This window comes from Oryx dammah, unplaced genomic scaffold (genome assembly GCF_014754425.2).
Source record: "Oryx dammah isolate SB20612 unplaced genomic scaffold, SCBI_Odam_1.1 HiC_scaffold_26, whole genome shotgun sequence".
Taxonomy (NCBI): domain Eukaryota; kingdom Metazoa; phylum Chordata; class Mammalia; order Artiodactyla; family Bovidae; genus Oryx; species Oryx dammah.
This window is the reverse complement of record NW_024070210.1, coordinates 12039827-12061225: the sequence shown is the minus strand read 5'-3', so window position 1 is coordinate 12061225 and position 21399 is coordinate 12039827. Positions and strand designations below refer to the sequence as shown.

At 42.7% G+C, this 21399-nt stretch overlaps 1 protein-coding gene across 3 annotated transcripts in view; it reads left to right on the top strand.

Moving 5' to 3' along the window:
• The window catches only part of NRXN3 (neurexin 3), a 621447-nt gene that overhangs the window by 392011 nt on the left and 208037 nt on the right, over positions 1 to 21399 (top strand). For all 3 annotated transcript variants that reach the window (XM_040225989.1, XM_040225988.1, XM_040225990.1), the window contains exon 3: positions 15428 to 15599. In XM_040225989.1, the coding sequence (XP_040081923.1) occupies positions 15428 to 15599 (172 nt within the window). The remainder of the gene's footprint in view (positions 1 to 15427; positions 15600 to 21399) is intronic.

The following is a 21399-nucleotide window of genomic DNA, read 5'->3' as shown; positions in this document are numbered from 1 at the left end:
TAGACGTTTGACTGCAGGTCCTTTCTGCCCTGTGCCAGAGTGGACATGAGACCTGTGTGCCATGGATGCTTGGTTTTAGATGCCCTGAGTGCTTGTTTCTGCAGATGATCCTGGTTGTCTGGTGAGCACAGGTAGAATGGCTTATTGGCAGTCATCCTTTGGCAACTGAATAAGAAATTCATCCTGCTGTCTGTTAAGGAAGGTGTTTCTCCTTGTAGCTAGCTTTCTAAGGTGTTGACCTCAGGTGTTTGCCTGCAGAAAGTTTCTTGAACTCAGTACAAAGTAGAATGGCAAGAAATACATCTATGTTTGGGGGTTTAGGGAGCTATTTTTCTGTTCTTTCAGATGAGGCTTGGCAGGTGGCTTTAGTCACACTCATCTAATTCCTTGTCTGTCTCCCTATTACTTCCTTCCCTCTCCTAAGTTTTTACTTTCCTCTGACTTTAATCACTGCCTTAAATGACTCAAAGCTGTCACTGAACAGAGATACGACTAGTTAGCAACAGTAAGATAACTGCTAACTGCTGAAACACGGGTGCTCTAGCATAACTTGGTTGGTGTCTACTCTGATGGACCCTGAGCTTCTGGGCCAAGGTCAAGTATAACGACAGCACAAACCATTGTCCTTTTAAACAGCTAACATTTTCCTGCTAGAAGAGAAATGTCAGTGGCAGAAAGCTGGGGAATCAACAGCAGGGCACACTTGGGGAATAAAGGATTTTATTTAGATTTATTTTGAGTCTATAGTTTTCCATAAATGTAATTGAGCCATTATCCAGGAAACATTTGCTGGGGAGTCTGGGGAGGGCCCTTTGGGCAAGAAAGAAAACATTCTCCAATATTTAGCATGCTTATGAACCTTAAACATGCTTTATTTTTGCTTGGATATGTTGAGCCCTGAAGTCTATCTTAACATGCAAAGGTTTGTGTTTCAGCAACATTACTGAAGTTTTAGCTGGTTGATATTCTCAAGTGGTTTTTTTTTTTTTTTTTTGCCTAGTATTGCCTATTTTTCTCTGTCTCAGACTGAATTTCATTTTCATTCCAATAGTATCAACCTTCTAAACTTCTGCCATTCCTCCTTCATCATTTTTATTACTTAAATGTGTCTGATCTAACCCCACATTTTCCCCATCATTGGCCTGACTCCCTACTAAATAAGGTGGCATTTTCTGTCCTGAGGACACACAGTAAATCCTCTACCGCCAGTCACCTGGCGATTTGTCAAGGACTGACTTGAGATGTCTATTTTTATTCCTTCTGTCTTAATTTGGAGAATCGCGTTCTTGTTTTTCCTTTGTATTTGCCCCCACCTGTTTTGTAACGAGGAGCTTTTTGTTTTCAGTGCCCCATAACTTTCAAGTCGCTATCACAAACACCTCTCTCTGTCTACCTTCATCACCGCCCGAGAGAGCTCAGTGATGCCAACCCTGTCTTACACCTGAAGAAACTACGCCCAGAGTACTTGTGACTTGTCCCACGAGTTGCATTCAGTGAACGACTAGAACTGAGACCCATGTCTACTGTTTCCCACCCTAATGCCTTTTTACAATATCATGGTGGGGTTTACACTCTTCTTAAGATTCTAGATGTTTTTATTTTAAAAATTTTCATTGGATGATGATTGCTTTTCACTACTGTGATGTTTTCTGCCAAACATCGACATGAATCAGCCCCAGATATACCTTGTCTCCTCCCTCTGGAACCTCCCTCCCCTCTCCCACCCCATCCCACCCTCTAGGTTGTCTCAGAGCACTGGGTTGACCCCCTGGGCCACACAGCAAATTCCCCCTGCCCATCTGTTTCACCTATGGTCATGTATGTTTCCATGCCACTCCCTCAACTCGTCCCACCCTCCCTTCCCCCAGTGTGTCCGCAAGCCTGTTCTTTCTGTCTGTGTCTCCACTGGCGCCCTGTAAATAGGTTCATCAGTACCGTATGACGACCACGCATGTACCCCGAGAAAACCATAACTGCAAGAGATGCTTGTTCACCAGTGTTCGTTGCAGCACTTTTTGCAATAGCTAGAACATGGAAGCAACCTAGATGTCTCTCAACAGATGAATGGATACAGAAATTGTGGTACATACGCACAATGAAATATTCCTTAGCTATAAGAAAGAATGCATTTGAGTCAGTCCTAATGAGGGGGATGGACTAGAGCCTATGGCACAGAGTGAAGTAAGTCAGAAAGAGAAAGACAGATACTGTATATTAACACACGTGTATGGAATCTAGAAAAATGATACTGAGTTTACACTCTTAAGGGCTTAATCATGCTGAATGTATTCTTTAGCTTCTGATGGGTCTGACAAAGTGCCCTGTCTAGAGTGTATAATCAGTAGATACTTGATTCCAAGTCCTCTGTGAGTTGACTCAGATTTATGCAACATTGACTTGGAGAAATAAAGGTATCATTTTAAAAATGTTACTCTGTGGAAAGATCCTCAATTTGGAAAGTCTAGTGCAAATTGACCGTGGATGGGGATTATAGTACAGCTCACTGAAGGGTAGCCCTAGACAACTGTGACGAGGGAACAGGCCCCCAAGGGCAGAGCTTGGCTGTTACACTGACTGGCAGTCACTGCTTTGAGGAGCAGAGGAGAAGGCAGGAAAACGCAGAGTCTCCTGAAAGTCTGGACTCTTGGATGTTTCAACAGCTAAAATGTTATTTCATGAGAATCAAATGGTTCGAGGAACTGGTAATGGTATGGAGTCATATCCATCCCTAGGACTTTTGTTTGAATCTAATTCAAATTTTTAAAAAATCAAAGTGGATTGAGGACCGCGGTAATGGATTACTAAACCTCTCACCTCCAGGTCGATGGAGGAAGTTCTCCTTGGGCTGCATAGGCTTGTTGGCAATTACCCTGGATACTGTTTTAGTAGGCTGTGGGAAATAAGTTAATGCCCACAGTCCCCCGAGTCATTGTCATGGGTCACAGTTTCAAAAGCACTCAAAGCAAAATCATAGCAAAAGTTGCAAAGCAATAAATGGACCATGGATGGAGATGTTATACTCAAGTGTTACTTGCTGAGAAATGCAAAGATGCTTTCACCACTGTGTTAGGTGCTCAGCTGAACATTTATCAGTCTATATGGAGAAAGATATAAATGTGTCTTCTACCCTCATGATGCTCACGATGTAACTGGGAAAAAGAACTGTTCCTTTAAGAACAAGTTGGAATGAATCAATGCAAACAATAAGCTCTATTGTTGAGTGGATACTGGAGGGATTATGGGATGACTAGTTAAAGACAGCTCTGGGATAGCACGCATGCAGCATATATCTAGCCCTGTAAGTCTTTGTCCACTGGCTAGGAACACTGGACTCTCTGGCAGAGGGAAGTCTCTTCTCCATGTCAGAAAGTGTTGGTGTGAGCCAGCCTAGGAGACCTGTTCTGCCTCTGAGTTACTGGATAAGTGATCCCGAATGATCAAGCCGTTCATTCTCTGGAGCTCATGTTGACCATAGATCAGCCTGATCATGAGAATCCATAGCTTGTGCTGAGTTTTATGTGTGATAGATTCGCATTCCTAAGAAGGCTTCTAGGAAGTAAAGTCCCAAGCATTGCCCTGACTGTTCAGGGGCCATCCAGGGGCATGATAAAAGCTTGTCTACAGCTGCTTTTTGATGTACACAGAGAGGCCTGGGTTCTCCTGAATCAGCATCCCTTTACTTAAAATATGAAGAAGAGGGTCCGAAAAACTAGCTTTGGGCTACATTAACTTTTAAGGTCTTGCTTCAGCACACACATGTGCACATGCTATGTGGGTGTGCACACACACACAACCTCTATTTCCCTAGCAATGTGTTCCTTAGGCTTTTGGATGCAAACATTTAGCATCTCTATATCAGTGGACAAAATTGTAGCACACTCATAAAGGAGAGAATAAGGAATGTTTGTGCCCTTTAAATGCCATAATAGAACTACTTCTTCATATTGTGCATGGATTTATTATAAACTCCGTGGATAATTCGTGTATTTGAAGCTGTGGTTAGCTCCCGGGTGGCTCACAGTGCATGCCAGATCATAGTCGAACAACAACTTCCTAGTATCTCAGGGGTATTTCTCCCACTCGGGTGAGATGTATTCACTTTACAGCTTGGTAGCAAGACTAAATTCAAGTAAAGTAAGATAAGGAGATGTGCTCTCTAATTATTCTATCAAAGGATCATGCAGCTTTGAAATAATTCTCAATGCTGCTATGTTGGATGCTTTTCCAAAGGCATGAGTCATCTCCCTGTGACACGTTTTCAAGTCTCACATTTGGGTGACTTTCACTCATCTCACCCGGGGCCCAGGGAAAGTGTTCTTTTTTTCATACTTTTGCTGGGACACCCGGATTACTTTCGCCTACAGTGACTTTGAAACCCGCTTGGAGGCCAGAAAGCCTGCCTTCTTATTTGCTCCAGCTTGTTTAAATTTCCCTTTTTTTTTTTTTTTTGCTTCCCTCTCTGCTTTTATTATGGCCAATGGGGGTAGGTCAGAATGAACCTTTTGAATTAGAAATACTGATAAGATCCCAAAGAGGCTGTTACAGTGGTGATCGTTGACAAAGAGGAGGATCATAAACCATCACTTGGATGAAATACCAAGCGGTAACACTATCTCCAGGACACACACACACCACTGTCCCTGAGCGCAGACAGGCCTTGCTGATATATTAGAGTCTGCTGGCCATTTTGTTTACGATAACTAGCAAAGGAAAAATGAGTCTCTGTTGCAGTATGTTCATTCCAAGATGACACCGTCAATTCTCCTTGCAGGTAAACCAAGAGAGCTCCGTGAATCACCATTTATCACTCAAGGGACTCAGGTGTCTTGCAGATGCATGGGAGCCCTGGAGACTGAGATATTCATTGGGCTGCAATGATATTCTCTTCTTTCATTCCGTCTAATGGATTAAACTCAAGTCCTGGCATCAGAGTGATATGTGTTGGCTTTTAGAGTCCCGAGCCTTTAACGTGTACATGATTCACTCCACAGAACCAGACACATTTTCAGAAGGAAAATGTCATATCATTATAATTTTAATAACTTTTACAACTCTGCTCCATCTCCTCCATTACCAGCCTCTTCTAGGCACCATCAGCTTTTGCCAGCAGCCTCAAATTTATTCCTCTGTATCCACAGCTGCCTACCTTCAAACAGTTATGTTGAATTGATTGTAGTATCTAAACTACCCTTAATGGGTCTGAAATAGATTAGTTTATGCCTCAATTGGGTGGATTTTTATATATTTCATCTTATTAGAAATGTGCTCCCCGTTTGACCCTCCCACTCACGTTTGAGTTATTCTGAACATGTTAACCTAAACTATTGGTCAAAAACTAAAGTAAAAAAATCATAACTAGCTGTCCATTGTGCAAGATTTCAGAATGGGGGTCAGCAGACTTTTCTGTTGCAACTGCTCAGCTCTGCTGCTGTGTTGCTACAGCAGCCAAAGACCACATAGAAACAAATGAGCACAGCTGTGTCCCAATAAAACTTTATTTACATGAACAGGCAACAGCCAGATTTGGCCCATAGTTGCTGGTCTTTACTTCAGACCACTCTGGCTCCTGAATCTTCTACATACCCACTCTCCAAAGGCATCATAAAAAATACAGTCATCTACATTGTATTTTCTGATAATCCCAAAGGTAATAAATCTCTCAGTTCTGAAATGTGTATACTATTTTTTTATTTTCCTCTTCAGCTAGAAAATGGTATAGGATTTAGCCTGGGAATTAATCTATGGAAATGACTGAGAATGCTTTATTTATGAAACCAAGAATTCTTGGTTGGGGTTTATTGTTCACCTAGGTCCACTCTCCTCAAAGCCATAATGTTGACTGTCTATCACTTGAAAGATAGGCAGATAGAGCACTTTGAAGAATCTATGAAGGTTTCCTTACCATCACAAAATAGGTCTTGAAAGGTTGTGAGCTGTTTACCAGTCTTGCTTTTCTATGGGAGCTAGAGTATCTAGTTCTAGGACACAGAGTTTTTCCTTTAAAGCCCTCTTAGAACTGATTATACCTCTTCATGGAAACTGACGAGAATGACCTAGCCTGTAGTGAAGAGTCAAGGGACTAAAATGGATTGGGGATGATCAGTTAATGCCATTGTACCCAGGGATGGCATAGAGGTTTTCCCGGGGGTAGTAGCAGCGAGTGTCTGCAAGAGCAGACAGAGAACATGGAACGTAGGACGTGTGTTCTAGGCCTGCCACTCCCTGGCTGTGTGAGCTCGCATTGCCAAGTTTGAAAGTGAAAGGGAAGTCGCTTAGTCGTGTCTGACTCTTTCGGACCTCGTGGACTGTAGCCTACCAGGCTCCTCTGTCCATGAGATTCTCCAGGCAAGAATACTGGAGTGGGTTGCCAATTCCTTCTCCAGGGGATCTTCCCGACCCAGGGATTGAACCCAGGTCTCCTGCATTGGAGTCAGACTCTTTAACCTCTGAGCCACCAGGGTCCCATTGCCAAGTTTACGTCTAAAGAAAGGGCACTGGAATAGACCATAGAGGAGGAGTAAGTCAGATTATCCCCTCATGCTCATGGCTTAGCCTGTGCTCTGAGGGCAGCCAGTTTTATATGAAATAAGTAAAAATTCACCTGTGCACAGGCATGCACTCACGGACACGTGTGGGCTGTGTGTATGTTTGCATGCATACATACCTCATAGGAGGAGTATTGTGGGAAATCAATCTGATCATACATATATAAAAGCTTGTAGATTAGTTTCTGGCAGGCAGTACATGCTCTGTGGATGTTTGTTGTCTGGCTGAAGTTTTGTACCTCCCACTGCAGAGTTTCCAACAGCAACGCTATTCCTAGTATAGGACAGGAATTTTCTTGGTTGTGCATTGCTGGATATTGAACATTTCTGTCCTGTACCCCTGAGATTCCATTAGCACCCTACCTCCAGTTGTGACAAGCAGAAGTATCTCCAGGCGTTACCAAATGTCCCTGCCACAAAAATCACCCACTCTACCCCAAATGAAACCACTGCCCTAGTGGAACCAAGACATTCATGTAAGAATTGGTCCCCAGACATGAGCTAGTGTTTGAATCACCTGGAAAGTCTGTGAAGATGCAAACTGCTGGGCCCCACTCTGAAGTTACCACTTCACAATCTGGTTTTAGATCCAAGAATTGGCATTTCTAATGAGTTCCTAAGCAATGCTGATGCTACAGTTCCCAGGACCACACTGTGTACGTGTGTAGGGAAGATGTCAGATATTCTGGAAGCATTCATGGTGATTTAAATGCTGCTTCTTCATTTTGAGGATTTTTCTGTTACTGTGAACACAGGGCTTGAGGTCTCTTTATTAAGGCCGTTGGATGGTTCCTCACAGCTGTGGCAGAGATTTGGAGGAGAAACAAGGCATTTATAGGAGATGTTCAGTCTGTACTGGGTTTCACTCAGCACTGCCCTGCCAGCTGTCACCTGAATCCTGCCAGGAGACTGCTCCAGGCCCTGGTGCAACCTGGAGGCTCCTACGGAAATGAACCTCAATTTTTGCTTTATAGTCAGACTTAACTACCAAACCAGGCAGTGTGACATGGGGGTCTGTGGATCCACAGTGCATGTTCAGAGTGGTTTGAAGGACATGATGACCCAGGATGCTGGTGTGTGACCAGTGACTGCCTTTGCCCTGGATCTGACTTGCATCTTATTTACTTGCACCAACTGCCTTGTCCTTCCTTGATTTCCCCTCTTCAGGTCAGAGTTCCTTTTGTCCTGAGCTGTCATCCATGCTTGCCTTCTCTTTTATTTTATTTTTTTTCTTATTTGCTGGGAGTTAGAGAAGGAGCTGTCTTGAGCTATTTATCAGTCTTATCTCTCTTGGCCCTCTGTTAGTATTTTGGTCTGTGGATCTAATCCACTTTAATTGATTGACCTCATGCAACAAGACATCAGCAAAACAAGAGGAGCAAGCACAGCTGTAGCCGGGGGAGAAGGTGGATGCAATCTTCCTGGGTGGGGACAAAGGTCGTAGAGACTCGTGCAGATTTAGGAAAATAGAATTTATTTCCAAGCCATTTAACGTCAATTTTCTAGGGACAATCTGTACAGATGCTGGAGTTGATGATCTCGAATGGAAGACAGTCATTTCAGATACACTGAACTATCCTACAGGGCATGTCCAAAAGCCTCTGACTCACCCATCATCTGTCGTACTGTTTCTCACCCAGTTATCCTCACGCTCTTTACTATTATTGCCATCTACACCCCCACTGTTAACATTATGCTTATAGCATCCTTCGTGCAGCACATCTTAAGCTGCCAAGGTTTCATTCATTTCTCTTAAGTACCATCTAACACAGGCATTAGTATTATTGTTGTCTGTGTAATACTGTTCTCATTTTTCATAGAGACAGCTGAGACCTCTTGCAGATCAGCTGGACCACAAAGATGCAGAGCTTTGACAGGGCTTGGGTCTTCTGCTTCTAAATCATAAAGGCTTCTGGGACCCAGAACACACCTTCTCTTCTTCCCTCCCTGCCCTTCCTGCCACACAGCCACACGTAAACTCCTCGAAGGAAGAAGACTGGGTCTTGTCATGGAATGTTAATTGGAGTTCAAACCATCTCCAGCTACCCAGCTTGGAACCTTGTCTTTTGAGTGATTCCTGATAGGTTTATTCTCCATCTTGGACTTATTGAGAGAGACCTGATCTTGAATCCCTTCATAGCACATGGCTTTGTACACCAGAAGTGCACACTAATGGCTTATTATCTCACAGTTATCCTGGGTCTAGAACAAGGAGACTATAGTATTGAAAGGATGGACTTACAGTCTTCACTGAAAGATAATTAATAGTGACAAGAACCCATGAGTGATCTACTAAATGCAGGGTGTTTTATCCTAGTGAACTTTAGTAAAAACCTCCCTCAGTCAAAATTATCTGACAAATCAAGTAAATTGTAGCTTATCCTTTTGTACTTCCCTGGTGGCTCAGATGATAAAGAATCTGCCTGCCATGTGGGAGACCTGGGTTTGATCCCTGGGTTGGGAAGATCCCCTGGAGAAGGGAATGGCTACCCACTCCAGTATTCTTGCCTGGAAAATTCCATGGAGAGAGGAGCCTGCTGGGCTACAGTCCATGGGGTCACAAAGAGTCGGATACGACTGAGTGACTAACACCTTGTATTTTTAGATTGTGTATATAAAGCATAATGAGACTATATGTTTTGCCTAAGATGTATTGCAAATAAAAATTCTCCATATAGATAACTAATTCTCTGCGTCATCCTATACTGTCCAAATCCTAGTTAGCTTCCCATGGGGTAAAAGCTTATTAGCACAATTTTTTTTTTATCCTATCGTGACCACACATTCTAATTCATTATTCGTTCGTTCATCCATTAATTTAGCAAGCATTTACTGAGCACCTGTTAGGATCCCTACATTTGAAATGCATACAAGTACTTTAGGCAGACAGATCAGGCAGGTTATACAGATGTAAAGTGTATAATACGTAACGTGTATACCGTCGTATATGTATAACTCAGTTGCAACATGGAATACATATAATGGAAACATAACAAGGTGAAAAATCCATGGATTATAAAGTCAGAAAGACCTGTATTCTAATATTAAATACGTTTCTTAGCTGTTGTGTGAATTCTCAAATCTCTGAATCTTCATCTTTTTAACCTATAAAATTTGGAGGGTAATTGTGAGAATTTGAAAATTATTCTATTAAAATTATTTGCCGAGCACATAGTTCATCATCCAGATAGCCTGGGTTATGTTGCCGTACCAAACAGCTTCACATTCTTGCTGGCACACAGCAGCAAAGCTTGGTTTCTCGAATGCTCCGTGTCTGTCGCATTGTGGCTTGTTGTCATCCTCACTCAATGACCCAGACAGACAAAGAAGCTACTAATAGGAATTTGCTGGGTGCAGGGAAAGTGTTAGTCACACAGTCGTGTCCGACTCTTTACAACCCCATGGACTATAGTCTGGCCCACCAGGCTCCTCTGTCCATGGAATTTTCCAGGCAAGAATACTGGAGTAGGTAGCCATCCCCTTCTCCAGGGGATCTTCCCAACCCAGGGATCGAACCGAGGTCTCTTGCATCACAGGCAGATTCTTTACCGTCTGAGTCACCTGGGAAGCCCTTCTTCAGAGCAAATGGGAGAACTCTGGCAGGTCTCACATCAGCAATTAAATGGATGGTTCAGGGTGTTATTGGCCAACAGCACCTGATTTCATTGGCCAACACTGGTCCATTGGCCCTACTATCACAAGAGGACCCAGAATTTCTCTTCCTATGAGCCCATAAATGGAGGAGAGCTCCACTGTAGTAAACAGTGCCATGGACCACTTTATTACCTGTAACCCGAATTCTGAAATGAGTATGGTGGACCTCAGTGTCTGACCCTAAGAGGGCTCACATACATGTTGTTATCATGTGTGATCACCTAACACTGAACTCACAAATTCCACGTGAAGCCAGAAGTTGAGATGTTGAGAACCACTTTCTTTGTATATCATCATGGCATATGTTTGAGGGCCCCAGTTCTGTTTCTTTCAACTGCGGTTTTCCAAAATAGCAGCCGGTGCATTCCGCCTTCCTCTGGGGCACTCTGGAATGAATGAAGAGATCTCCTTCAAGGAGACCTTTATTCCTGAGGATTTTTGTTGCCCATATGCATTTCTGCTCCTGAAATCTGACTCCAGTATTGTAGCATCTCTAGGGTTTTCTCCATAGCAGTAACTGTGATTTGGTTGATAAGGGATCGGAAAGCTGGAGCTGGACTAATTTGAGGAACCAGGTGGGCTCATAAAGAGTCATTACTGATGAAGAATGGCTTACTGACAGTTTAAAGACAGCTGTTTTCTATACTGTTCAGTTTTTTCCTGAATGCACTTGAGGATTCTTTGGTAATGTCTTCTGATTTACCACTTGTCTTTGTATTTAATATCAAGGAGGAACATAGATTGAAATGATTGCCTTGGTAGCAACTTTAGTGGTGAAGGGTATGGAGTTATTAAAATTTATAGTCATGCTGTTTTTTGCAGCTACACTTTGCTTATCTTGGAGAGGCTTATAAAAGGGGCCAAGGAACGTGGAGGGAGAGACACTACCAAATTGTGTAGAAAACCAACTGTGCAAATCTTGTTTTTTTACTGTTCTGTTTGCTAAAATTTACATTTATTTCTGGGCTTCGCTGATAGCTCAGATGGTAAAGAATCCACCTGCAATGTGGGAGACCTGGGTTCGATCCCTGGGTTGGGAAGATCCCCTGGAGGAGGGCATGGCAACCCACTCCAGTATTCTTGCCTGGAGAATCCCCATTATCAGAAGAGCCTGGTGGGCTAGACTCCATGGGGTCGCAAAGAGTCAGACACAACTAAGCACAGCACATCACATTGATTTCTACAATATTCCTTAATAACAATGTTGCCAGACCAATCAGTCCTCGGCTTGTGCCTCTACCTTCAGCTACACTCGTGAGGGGAAAGAAAGAGAAAAGGCAACTGACATTTATGGGGCTCCCAGTGTATACTCCGGAGAAGGCAATGGCAATCTACTCCAGTACTCTTGCCTGGAAAATCCCATGAACAGAGGAGCCTGATGGGCTGTGGTCCATGGGGTCGCTAAGAGTCGGCACGACTGAGCGACTTCACTTTTCTTTTTGCTTTCATGCACTGGAGAAGGAAATGGCAACCCACTCCAGTGTTTTTGCCGGGAGAATCCCAGGGACGGCGGAGCCTGGTGGGCTGCCGTCTATGGGACGTCTGTGCTGTCACACAGTCGGACACGACTGAAGCGACGTAGCAGCAGTAGCAGCAGCAGTGTATACTCAGCCATATACCATGTGCTTCACACACATGTATATGTATATTCTTCTAAAATCCTCCATTCGTCCCTTTACAGAAGAAATATCAGAAGTTAAACAACCTGCCCAGGTCATATATTTTAGTCTGTGGTATTGTTTGAACCAAGAGATGCTAAAAGCTGTGTTTATCATATTGAACCAACTAGTTTCTCTAGTAATCACACACTGTTTTAAATGGTCAAATGATTGGATGGTTCATTCTCCTGTTCTCGTGTATCTCATATGTGTGTATAATATTTTATTATTTATGAAGTTTTATCATATTAATCATGCCATTTCAGTTATGAAATAATGACTATCGTGACATTCGTGATTATCATATTAATCATGTTATAACAGTCCTCCAAAGTATATAAAGCTGGTCTCCTGTCCCCATAATATCTTATTAAGACGTGGGTTCAGAAAAGTTAAATAACTTGCCCAAGGTTAGTCAGGGTTGACTCCAAAGCCAGTGTTTTTTATCCTTCACATCTTCTATTTTCTGGACACCTGTGCCAGCAGAGTTTATTTTCATGGCAGCTGAGCGTGATGGATTCAAGCCTGGGCGACTGTATGGGTATTTGCCACCAAGCTTGAAACGAACTGAGACAAAGCAGTTAGCCACGGATTATAATGCCACTGTGGTCCCAAGACAAATGACGAGGGGGTTGCAGTAATGAATTCTTATTACTGCGAGGGAAGAGACCACATCTGAGGTCCAGCCCAGCCACACTTACCACTGCAGGAAACACAGTGAAACATGGGTGAGGGTCTCCCCTGACGGGCAACGCGCGAGCAGGATTAAGAGGACCTCTCCGAAACAGTGATTGCAATGGCAAACGTGTGGTGCCTAAGATAAGGACCAAATATTTATTCTGGCAGAGATTAAATCTTTTCTTTGCCTGAATCTATTATGGATCTTGCAGAAAAGCTGCCCAAGTGAACACATCTCACTCATCAGACCACTCAGTGAGCCAGAACTGTACTTTGCCACTGCTGTTGCTGAAAAGCTGCAGAAGGCTGGTTTCAAGGTCTCCTCTCTCCGCCTAAAACTGTTCTCCATCCCTGATTAATTAGTGACTCTGAGGTGAATTGAATCATCAACCACCCGTTCCACGCATCCAGGATTTATACAGTAGTTTTTTATAGAAGATCAGTGGTGCAATCAACAGCCCACATGGGGTGGGCAGTGGAGTGATGGTATCTGCAGTCATGGTTTCTTAACTCCCCTAGTCCTTCAGTTCTGCTAAAAAGGTTATTGTTATGGAGGAGGAAATGGCAACCCACTCCAGGATCTTGCCTTGGAGAATCCCATGAACAGAGGAGTCTGGCAGGCTACAGACATGACTGAAGTGACTTAGCAAGACACAGGGTGTTATAACCTTGCTTGTTTAGGCTTGGGGATGATTAGGTACCAACACACACACATACACATACCCTTAGAAGTTCATGCCAACTCTTTAAGTAAGAAAAAGCAGAAAAGTCATGTTGTGTCTACATTCCCAGAGAATTAAGGAGAAAGAAGAAAATGGATCACAATACTATGAATTATGGGCATGAAAGATGCAAAGGAAGCCTTCATCAGGTTCATTTATGCATGCATCCTGTTTTAATAGTAGGTACCTTGTTTATTGCCAGAGATACAGAGATAGGAAGGCAAAGCATAGCTGAGAGCAAGCACACTGTCACAATACACAGGGACTTAAGAAATCTTGTTTCTTAAAAACGTAAGAAAATGAGTATGTTTAGTCTCCATCTGGGGAGGCAACTAAATTACTTCTCCCAGAGAACAGAACATGGAAATTGCAGACATCGTTTTATATCGCGTGCTGCGCTCTCAGGGCACGAAGGAAGCAGTGATGTTTCTAAGTATCCCTGCATGCTGAAAGTATCCCTGCATGCTAGATTCCTGCTTTTGAAGATTAAGATTCCTAGGTCCTTATTCATTTTATTGGGCACAAGATGTGTTCACATACTAAAGGAAAATTGACTAGTTGAGGAAAGCCTGTCTTCTGGGAAAATAAGTGATATGTGGCAAAGTACACAGAAACCAGTACCTAAAATCTCACCAGAACTCTTACTAAGTGTGTGTGTGTGTGTGTGTGTGCGCGCGCGCATGCATTTAATCACTCAGTCATGTCTGACTCTTTGTAAGCTCATGAACTGTAGCCCTCCAGACTCCTCTGGCCATGAAATTCTCCAGACAAGAATACTGGAGTGGGTTCCTTCTCCAGGGGATCTTCCTGACCCTGAGATCGAACCCAGGTCTCCTGCATTGCAGGCAGATTCTTTACTGTCTGAGCTACAGCGGAAGCCCCAACTTTGTGTATAGTGAGTGCTTAATAAATAGTGTATTTACGTATTGAATGAACCAAATTAATACACTTGAGATTCAGTGAAATCTCTCCTATGTCTTGGTTTATGTGAATTCTGGACTTCTTTTCCCATATTCTTCTCCATCCTTTATTCTTCCTCTTCCTCCTTCTTGAATGTAAAGAAATAGAGCATAGCAGAGACTATGGGAACAGATATTGTGACTCAGTCTTGTAGAACATCAGAATTGCAGCTAAATTTTATTATTTTTGAAAGTCCAACTGTTTAACCAATAAACCAGACAACTGGAGAAATGGAGAAAGATGTCTCCAGACACCCTGCATGCTGGTACGTTCATAGAGGTGGCAGGAGACTGATTATATCTGATCAATGATGCTGTGTCATCTTCTGAATGGTAATTCCAACTCTTAGTCATAACCAATTATTGGAGGAGAAGAGTAAGACTTTAATAGCACTATTATTTACATGTCAGTGTTTCTGGGCACCCCCCAGGGGTTGGGTAATGTCACCACCACCGCCAGCATTACCATCATCATCACCTTCATTGCCCTAATGTTACCCTTCTAGAATTCATTATGTCTCCCTTCTGGAAGTCTGTGTTAGGGCCACAGAGGTTCTCTTCTGCTGTGTAACATAAAGTTGTAGCAGTGACTATTACCTCCCTCTTTGGATTAATCTTAGGAATAGGGCTATAAGCGTAGGAAGAGTACCAGTATCTGACTCAGGAAACCCCAGCTCAGTTCCAGCTGCCTCCCCTGAGGATATATTTTCCAAATTCTTTCAACCTGCAGAACATGTCACCAGGAGTAAACCTACAGTGGCGCCTTCTATGGAATTGGCTCTTAACCATTGTGTACACCTCCTCTGGGTCTTGATTGTCCCCCAAAGTGCTGCAGCCTTGTATCTCCCTTTACAATTCAGTGTCTGATTAGCCTTTTCTCAAAAACAGGCCAAATTCATCTCCCAGAACCTTGCAGTGTCCTTACTCACTTGCTCGGTAGTTCTGTGGTTCCAGCTTTGATATCTGTTGAGGGCAATCAAATGATGTAACCTGTGCAGTGCAGCCTCTGAGGGCAATTTGGGTGGTTTTGTACCTTTGGCTTTTATGTTCGGGATGAAAGCCCATGGAGAAATGTAGGATACTATTATTAACTTCAAGCTGACAGCTCTCTCTGGGGTACCTACAGATTCATTGTTAGTTTCAGGATCAACTTGAAAGGGAGAAAGCCTTGCAGCTGGTGGTGACTTGCCTTTTGTTTCTCTTTATTGTAGGAACAGGGGAAGATCGGAGTTGTCTTCAATATTGGCACAGTTGACATCTCCATCAAAGAGGAGAGGACTCCGGTGAACGATGGCAAATACCACGTGGTGCGCTTCACCAGGAATGGCGGCAATGCCACGCTGCAGGTGGACAACTGGCCAGTGAACGAGCACTATCCCACAGGTACATGTTTGACCCTCGATGATCAGGCTCTCGTTTGTTCTCCCATTTTTGCCTCCAACTGTGACTTTCTCATGACTCACCAGATCATGAAAACACTGAATATTAAGCACACATCATTTTTTCTTTTGGATGAGAAGCTAAGTTATTGAATATTTTTTTAGGACTGGGTTCAGGATAGGAGCTTCTGGAGACTTCCCAACTATGCACTGAATACTTCTTTTGTCTGATTAATAGTGCCTGACTGGCTCATACCAAATACAATGACTATGGATTGGCTGGGGCACTGCAAATGATGAGTAATGGGGGTAAGGGCTATCATCTCTAATATAAGCGAGTATCCATACTCATGGAATAATCAATGTGATTATTGATTAATGGTTGTGGCACCGTTTGGTCAGGTGTGGTTGAACATACAGATGGCCAGAGATGGCAGAAAGACTAAAAGGACATTTACTAAACTTGAGGAGCATCAAGTCAGAGTAACAGGGAGAGAAAAACTTCAGGGTGGAATTTCATTCATTTGGCTGACTTGGCCCTTATTTTTTTTTTCTTCTCTCTCACTTATACTAGCCTACCTTGATTTTCAGAGATCAGTCCTAACAGGCGTTTTAATAGCAGGCATGCTGGTGTGAGAGGGAGAGGGGTTCATCAATTGTTTAAACTTTATAGTCAAGGTGAGTTCACCAGCAAACTCCCAGGGCCAGATGCCCGAATCAAGGGCAGTGGGAAGAAAGGTTGCCTTCTTTAGAAAGACTGTTCAAATAATCCCTTAGCTTTCCCTCTTATCTTTCGCTTCTCCCGAGAGCCTGAATGCTGATCATACAAACGCCCAGAATGGGAGGAAAAATTCTTTGGCTAAAGACTGTTGCTTCATCATTGCATTATCAGCTGGTGGATACAAGAGAATAGCTCAGAATATTGAACTTGTCACTAATGGGGCCATATACGTGACGTCTGACTCTCTCTCTCCTACACTCCAAATAGCCCATGATTTTCTCACTGTTATCACTTTCTTTTTAGTGAGGTGGGCCCAGGGGTGAGGAAGCCAGAAGCACCTTTCCAGAAGTGTAAGAACCATTTAGCTAATAATCATCACACATGAGAGAAATATGTAAAGTACATTTGCCTATTTGTGGCCTAAGAATGTCGCACTACTTGAAGGCTGGGATTACTGTTTTTCATGCCTGAATCAGCATTGCTTTTTCCTCTATCAGCCATAGTCTTCCTATGTCTGGATTAAGAATTATGGAAGCATTCACAGATGAACATACAAGACCCCCAAAGTACTGAAGCACAGAGCCCACCCACTCACTTATCCACCATCTCAATATCCATCTCACCATACAGTATCCAGCTCAGTCTTTGCTGGGAGTCTCTCAACATACTCTTAGCACTTCTTAGATTATTATAGGCACAAAAATGACCTTCTGTGTTTATCATTGAGCCTTTGAGGAAAACCAGAGGTGTTAGCAGCTACTGTGAATTCTCAGCATCATCCAAATTCACCAGGCACTAATAGACCTGATTTTTAAATGCTTCTTGCTTCAACTCCAGAGGCTGAGGAGTGAGAGCCATCAAAATAGCCCGAAATCTTAAAAACTGTTCATTTGTTCATAGGAAAAATCAATCCCTCTCCGTGCGTATTATCATTGGCCCTGCCACTGCTGCTGTAGGGATTGTTATGTTTCTATTAGGAATTTCAAAGATTCTAAACTGATGCTAACACTTGCCCTGAGCCAAAACAGAATTCACAAGTTTGCTGCTAGCAGTGAGCAGGCTCTTTAACGGCCATTTTTAAAGCCACATATATGTAAGAAAACCAGTCACCCTAGCTGTGTGCCTATCTCTTTGTATCTTTAATTCCAAATTATGAGTTGCTTCCTATGTTTTCAAAACAGAATAAACTTTTCTTTAATGGCATTGCTTCCCACTGAAAACTATTATGACTAGTAACTGTTGGTAACTGTTATTTAGTAATAATATGTGTTATTATTGCAGGACATGGTACAGTATAGCAGTCATAAGTATGGGCTTTGGAGTCAACTGGCTGGAGTTGGGATCCTCGTACCGTTAGCTGTAATTCCAAGGCCTGCTAGGTTAAGACCTTGAAATGCCCTAAGCACTGAAATGTTTGGCACATGTCCCCACATATAATTCAAAATATAACAACTGTAAAATAAGTGTAAGAATTTCTAACAGTTCTGACTTTTTTCTCTGAGGGGCTCTATAATGCTTTCAAAAATACATCAGGTTCTTTCTCCCCTCATTTTCCTGTGTTACTCTCCCTGCTTTCTTAGTTCTCTAGATAAGGGCTCATTCCTCCTATTTGGTGATCCAGTTCCAAACCTTAATCAAGATGTTGATCCTCCCAAGTCTCTGTTTCCTAGTCTATAAAACGGGATGATGATAATACTTACTTTCCAGGGCTAATGTGAATATACATGTAAAATATCCTACATAATGCTAGGGCAGATAAGTCATTACTTAATGAATGTTAGCGATGAGGATTACCAAACATTTGACTAGCATTTCTTACTATTACATATTCACTCATACAGAGTACTTCATTAAATAGCCTGTAAATTAGGCAGGGTAGGCATCTTTATTCTCTATTTCAAATTTAAAATGAAACCCGGGGAGATAATGTGTTTTTTTCTAAGGTCATGAGAGAATACTAAATGAGGGACAGAACCGAGACCAGATTCTCCACTTCCAAGCTGAGCACCATTTCTAAGATTCGTCCCACAGCAAATTGGGGGCGATTTTGAAAAATGAATAGAGATGAGCATCTTTCTTGTGTCATCTTATATTTATTCCTTTTCTTAAAGTGTCATATTACAAAGATCAATACAGTAACCCCACAAAGGTGGTTGGAGTAGAAAATCCTCTTTGAAAAAAGACAAGTTCTTTTAGCCATGCTAGAAGACTCATTTGTAGTGAGGCCAAGCTGTCCTCCTAACGACAGTGGTAGTGTGCTTCCCTGAAGCAGTTGGAAGAATACTGAGTATTTAAAGAAGCTGTCACTTTTCCCTGTTACCTAGATTGGAAATGGCTTTGAGAAGTTAGCTTTCTAGTTGGACTAGGACTTCCTAGGAGTGTCTCACCTTTTCAGTTTTGGATACCTTATTTTCTCTCCCTCTTGTTTTCCTGTGCTACTGAAAGGATCCATTTTACTAAATTTAAAGCTCCATTAGAGCAATCTGGCAATATTTGTTTATTGTTCAACCATAAGATCAAAATGCCCTCTGTATCTAGGTATCAAAGAACAAAGCCACCTGGTCAAGATCTTGATATAGTTTCTACAAAAGTGATGCATCCATCCATTCCCCAAGCCATCTTCTTTTTTTTAATGTATTTATTGGAGTATAATTGGTTCAGAATGTTGTCTTAGTATCAACTAAGTACAGCAAAGGTAGTCAGTTGTATGTTACATATATCCCCTCCCTCTTGAATCTCCCTCCCACCCTCCCCCACCACACCCCTCTAGGTCAAAACAGAGCCCCAAGCCAAGCTTCCTGTGCTTTATAGCAGCTTCCCACTAGCAATGGATTTCACAGTGGTCGTGTGTATACGTCAATCCTAATCTCCCAATTCGTCCCACTCTCCTCTTTCCCCGTTCCACGCCCACATGTCCGTTCCCTACATCTGTGTCTCTATTCCTGTCCTGGAAATAGATTCATCTGTACCATTTTTCTAGATTCTACATACGTGCATTAATACACGATATTTTTTTTTCTCTTTCTGACTTTCTTCACTTTGTATGACAGATTCTAGGTCCATCCACATCTCTGCAAGTGACCGTATTTCTTGTTACTGCTAATGATAAGTCTAGAAACCACCAAGAGGGGTCAAGTTGTGCTACTTGTCTAAAGCTACCGTTTAAACAGGAGAGAAATATAGAGGCGCTCCTGCAGAATATTCAGTGACATCATCCCATCCTGAGGCCATGCTCTCAGGAAACTCTTTTTGCTCAGCAGGTCCCTGTACACCAGGATGAATGGGTCAACTCCAGAACCTTCTCACAGACATTTATAGGATTTTGTGTGACTCAACTGAAACATCCCACTGTGAAGAATTTAGAAACCAGCTGGGCCCATGGCAGGTAGCACTGCCTTTTTGTGAATCAGGAAGGCTCCGAAATGAAAATAGTTCTGTAGCCATCAGAATCTTCTATCTCTTAATTCTGGGAGATCCGACTCAAAAGCAGCTTCTTTCTTTGAACCTGAAAATAGAAAGGCTAAGGAACAGGAGAGGGCAATAAAAGAAGAATCGGCCCAGAGTTATCACCCAGGCACTGGCAGCTGTTCCTTCTAAAGCCTCTAATTGCTGTCTTGACCCAATGTGGTGGAGGGGACAGCGGAGGGGAGGTGAAAGGCGAGTCGAGCGTGAGGAATTAATTTTAGCCTGGCTCCAGAGCCCCTTGGAGAAGGCGATGGCACCCCACTCCAGTACTCTTGCCTGGGAAATCCCATGGATGGAGGAGCCTGGTAGGCTACAGTTCATGGGGTCGCTAAGAGTCGGACACGACTGAGCAACTTCACTTTCACTTTTCACTTTCATGCATTGGAGAAGGAAATGGCAGGGACAGCAGAAGGAATCCCAGGGACAGCAGAGCCTGGTGGGCTGCCGTCTATGGGGTCGCACAGAGTCAGACAGGGCTGAAGCAGCTTAGTAGCAGCAGCAGCAGCAGCAGTGCTTACTAATGCTCTAAGCACCTCCCTGTGCCCCTCCTCCTTTACTCCTGAACCCCTCCTATGAGGGAACTGGGTTTGTTATTATTACCACCATACTCATATTAAGGTTAGATTGTTGAGCCTCTGAAAGTCAAAATAACTTACCCAGTATCACAGCTTGAGGGGCAGACCCAAGATTCCCGTCCTCATCCTCAGATTTCACTTCCTCAAATTTCTTTCCCATTTTCCTCTTTCTCCGAGTCATCATTTTACTGATATGGACACTAGGTTATGAGATGTTCATTTTTATTTTTTCATTAAGATATTCTCAAATAGAAGTCCTTGCCTGAGCTTGTTTAGTTAGTAGGATTTCTCAGCCTTGGTGCTGTTGAGATTCAGGGCTGGATAATCCTTTGCTGTGATGGCTGCCCTGTGCATTGTGGGATGTTTAGCAGGACCCCCTGAGTTCCACCCACTTTATTCCAATAGCATCTCCATGAACATCAAATGTCTCCTGGGAGATATACTGCCTCAGTTGAGAATAACTGAGTTAAAGAAAGTCTTCAACATATTTTATTTCAAATGCTTATTATCCCTTCATTGTTTAGACAGCATTCATGGGGATAAGAGAGTGTTTTTTGTTGTTGATGTTCACCTCTCATCCTAGACAATTGAAACTTTGAAGGGTTAAAAACAAGTCTGTGTGCTTGACATGATGCTGGAATTTCTCAGGCCTTGGGTTTTCATTACTTCCTAGCCAGGAGGTTTTCTTTCCTTTTCTTTCGTCTTTGCCTGCAAACATTTGAGGCCTTGCCAGAGTTGAAGCACACATAAAAACAAGCCCCATCTACCTGCTCATTTATTCGTTCAGGACGAGTGTTTCTTTCAGTTCAACTGGAGGAAAAACATAGATAGTGAAGTCCTGCAAAGGGAATAAGAAGTATAAACTCAACCCAGAGGGGAAGCCATATTTGAGCATGGTTTTCAGACTGTAGAGCTATAGCATCAAATAGAGAGACTCACTTAATAAAGGTGTTTGAGCATTGCTAAGTATATTTTAAAACCACTTGCAAGAAGTTCTTCAAACATTTGATCACAAGATGTATCAATTAATTGATCAAACCAGT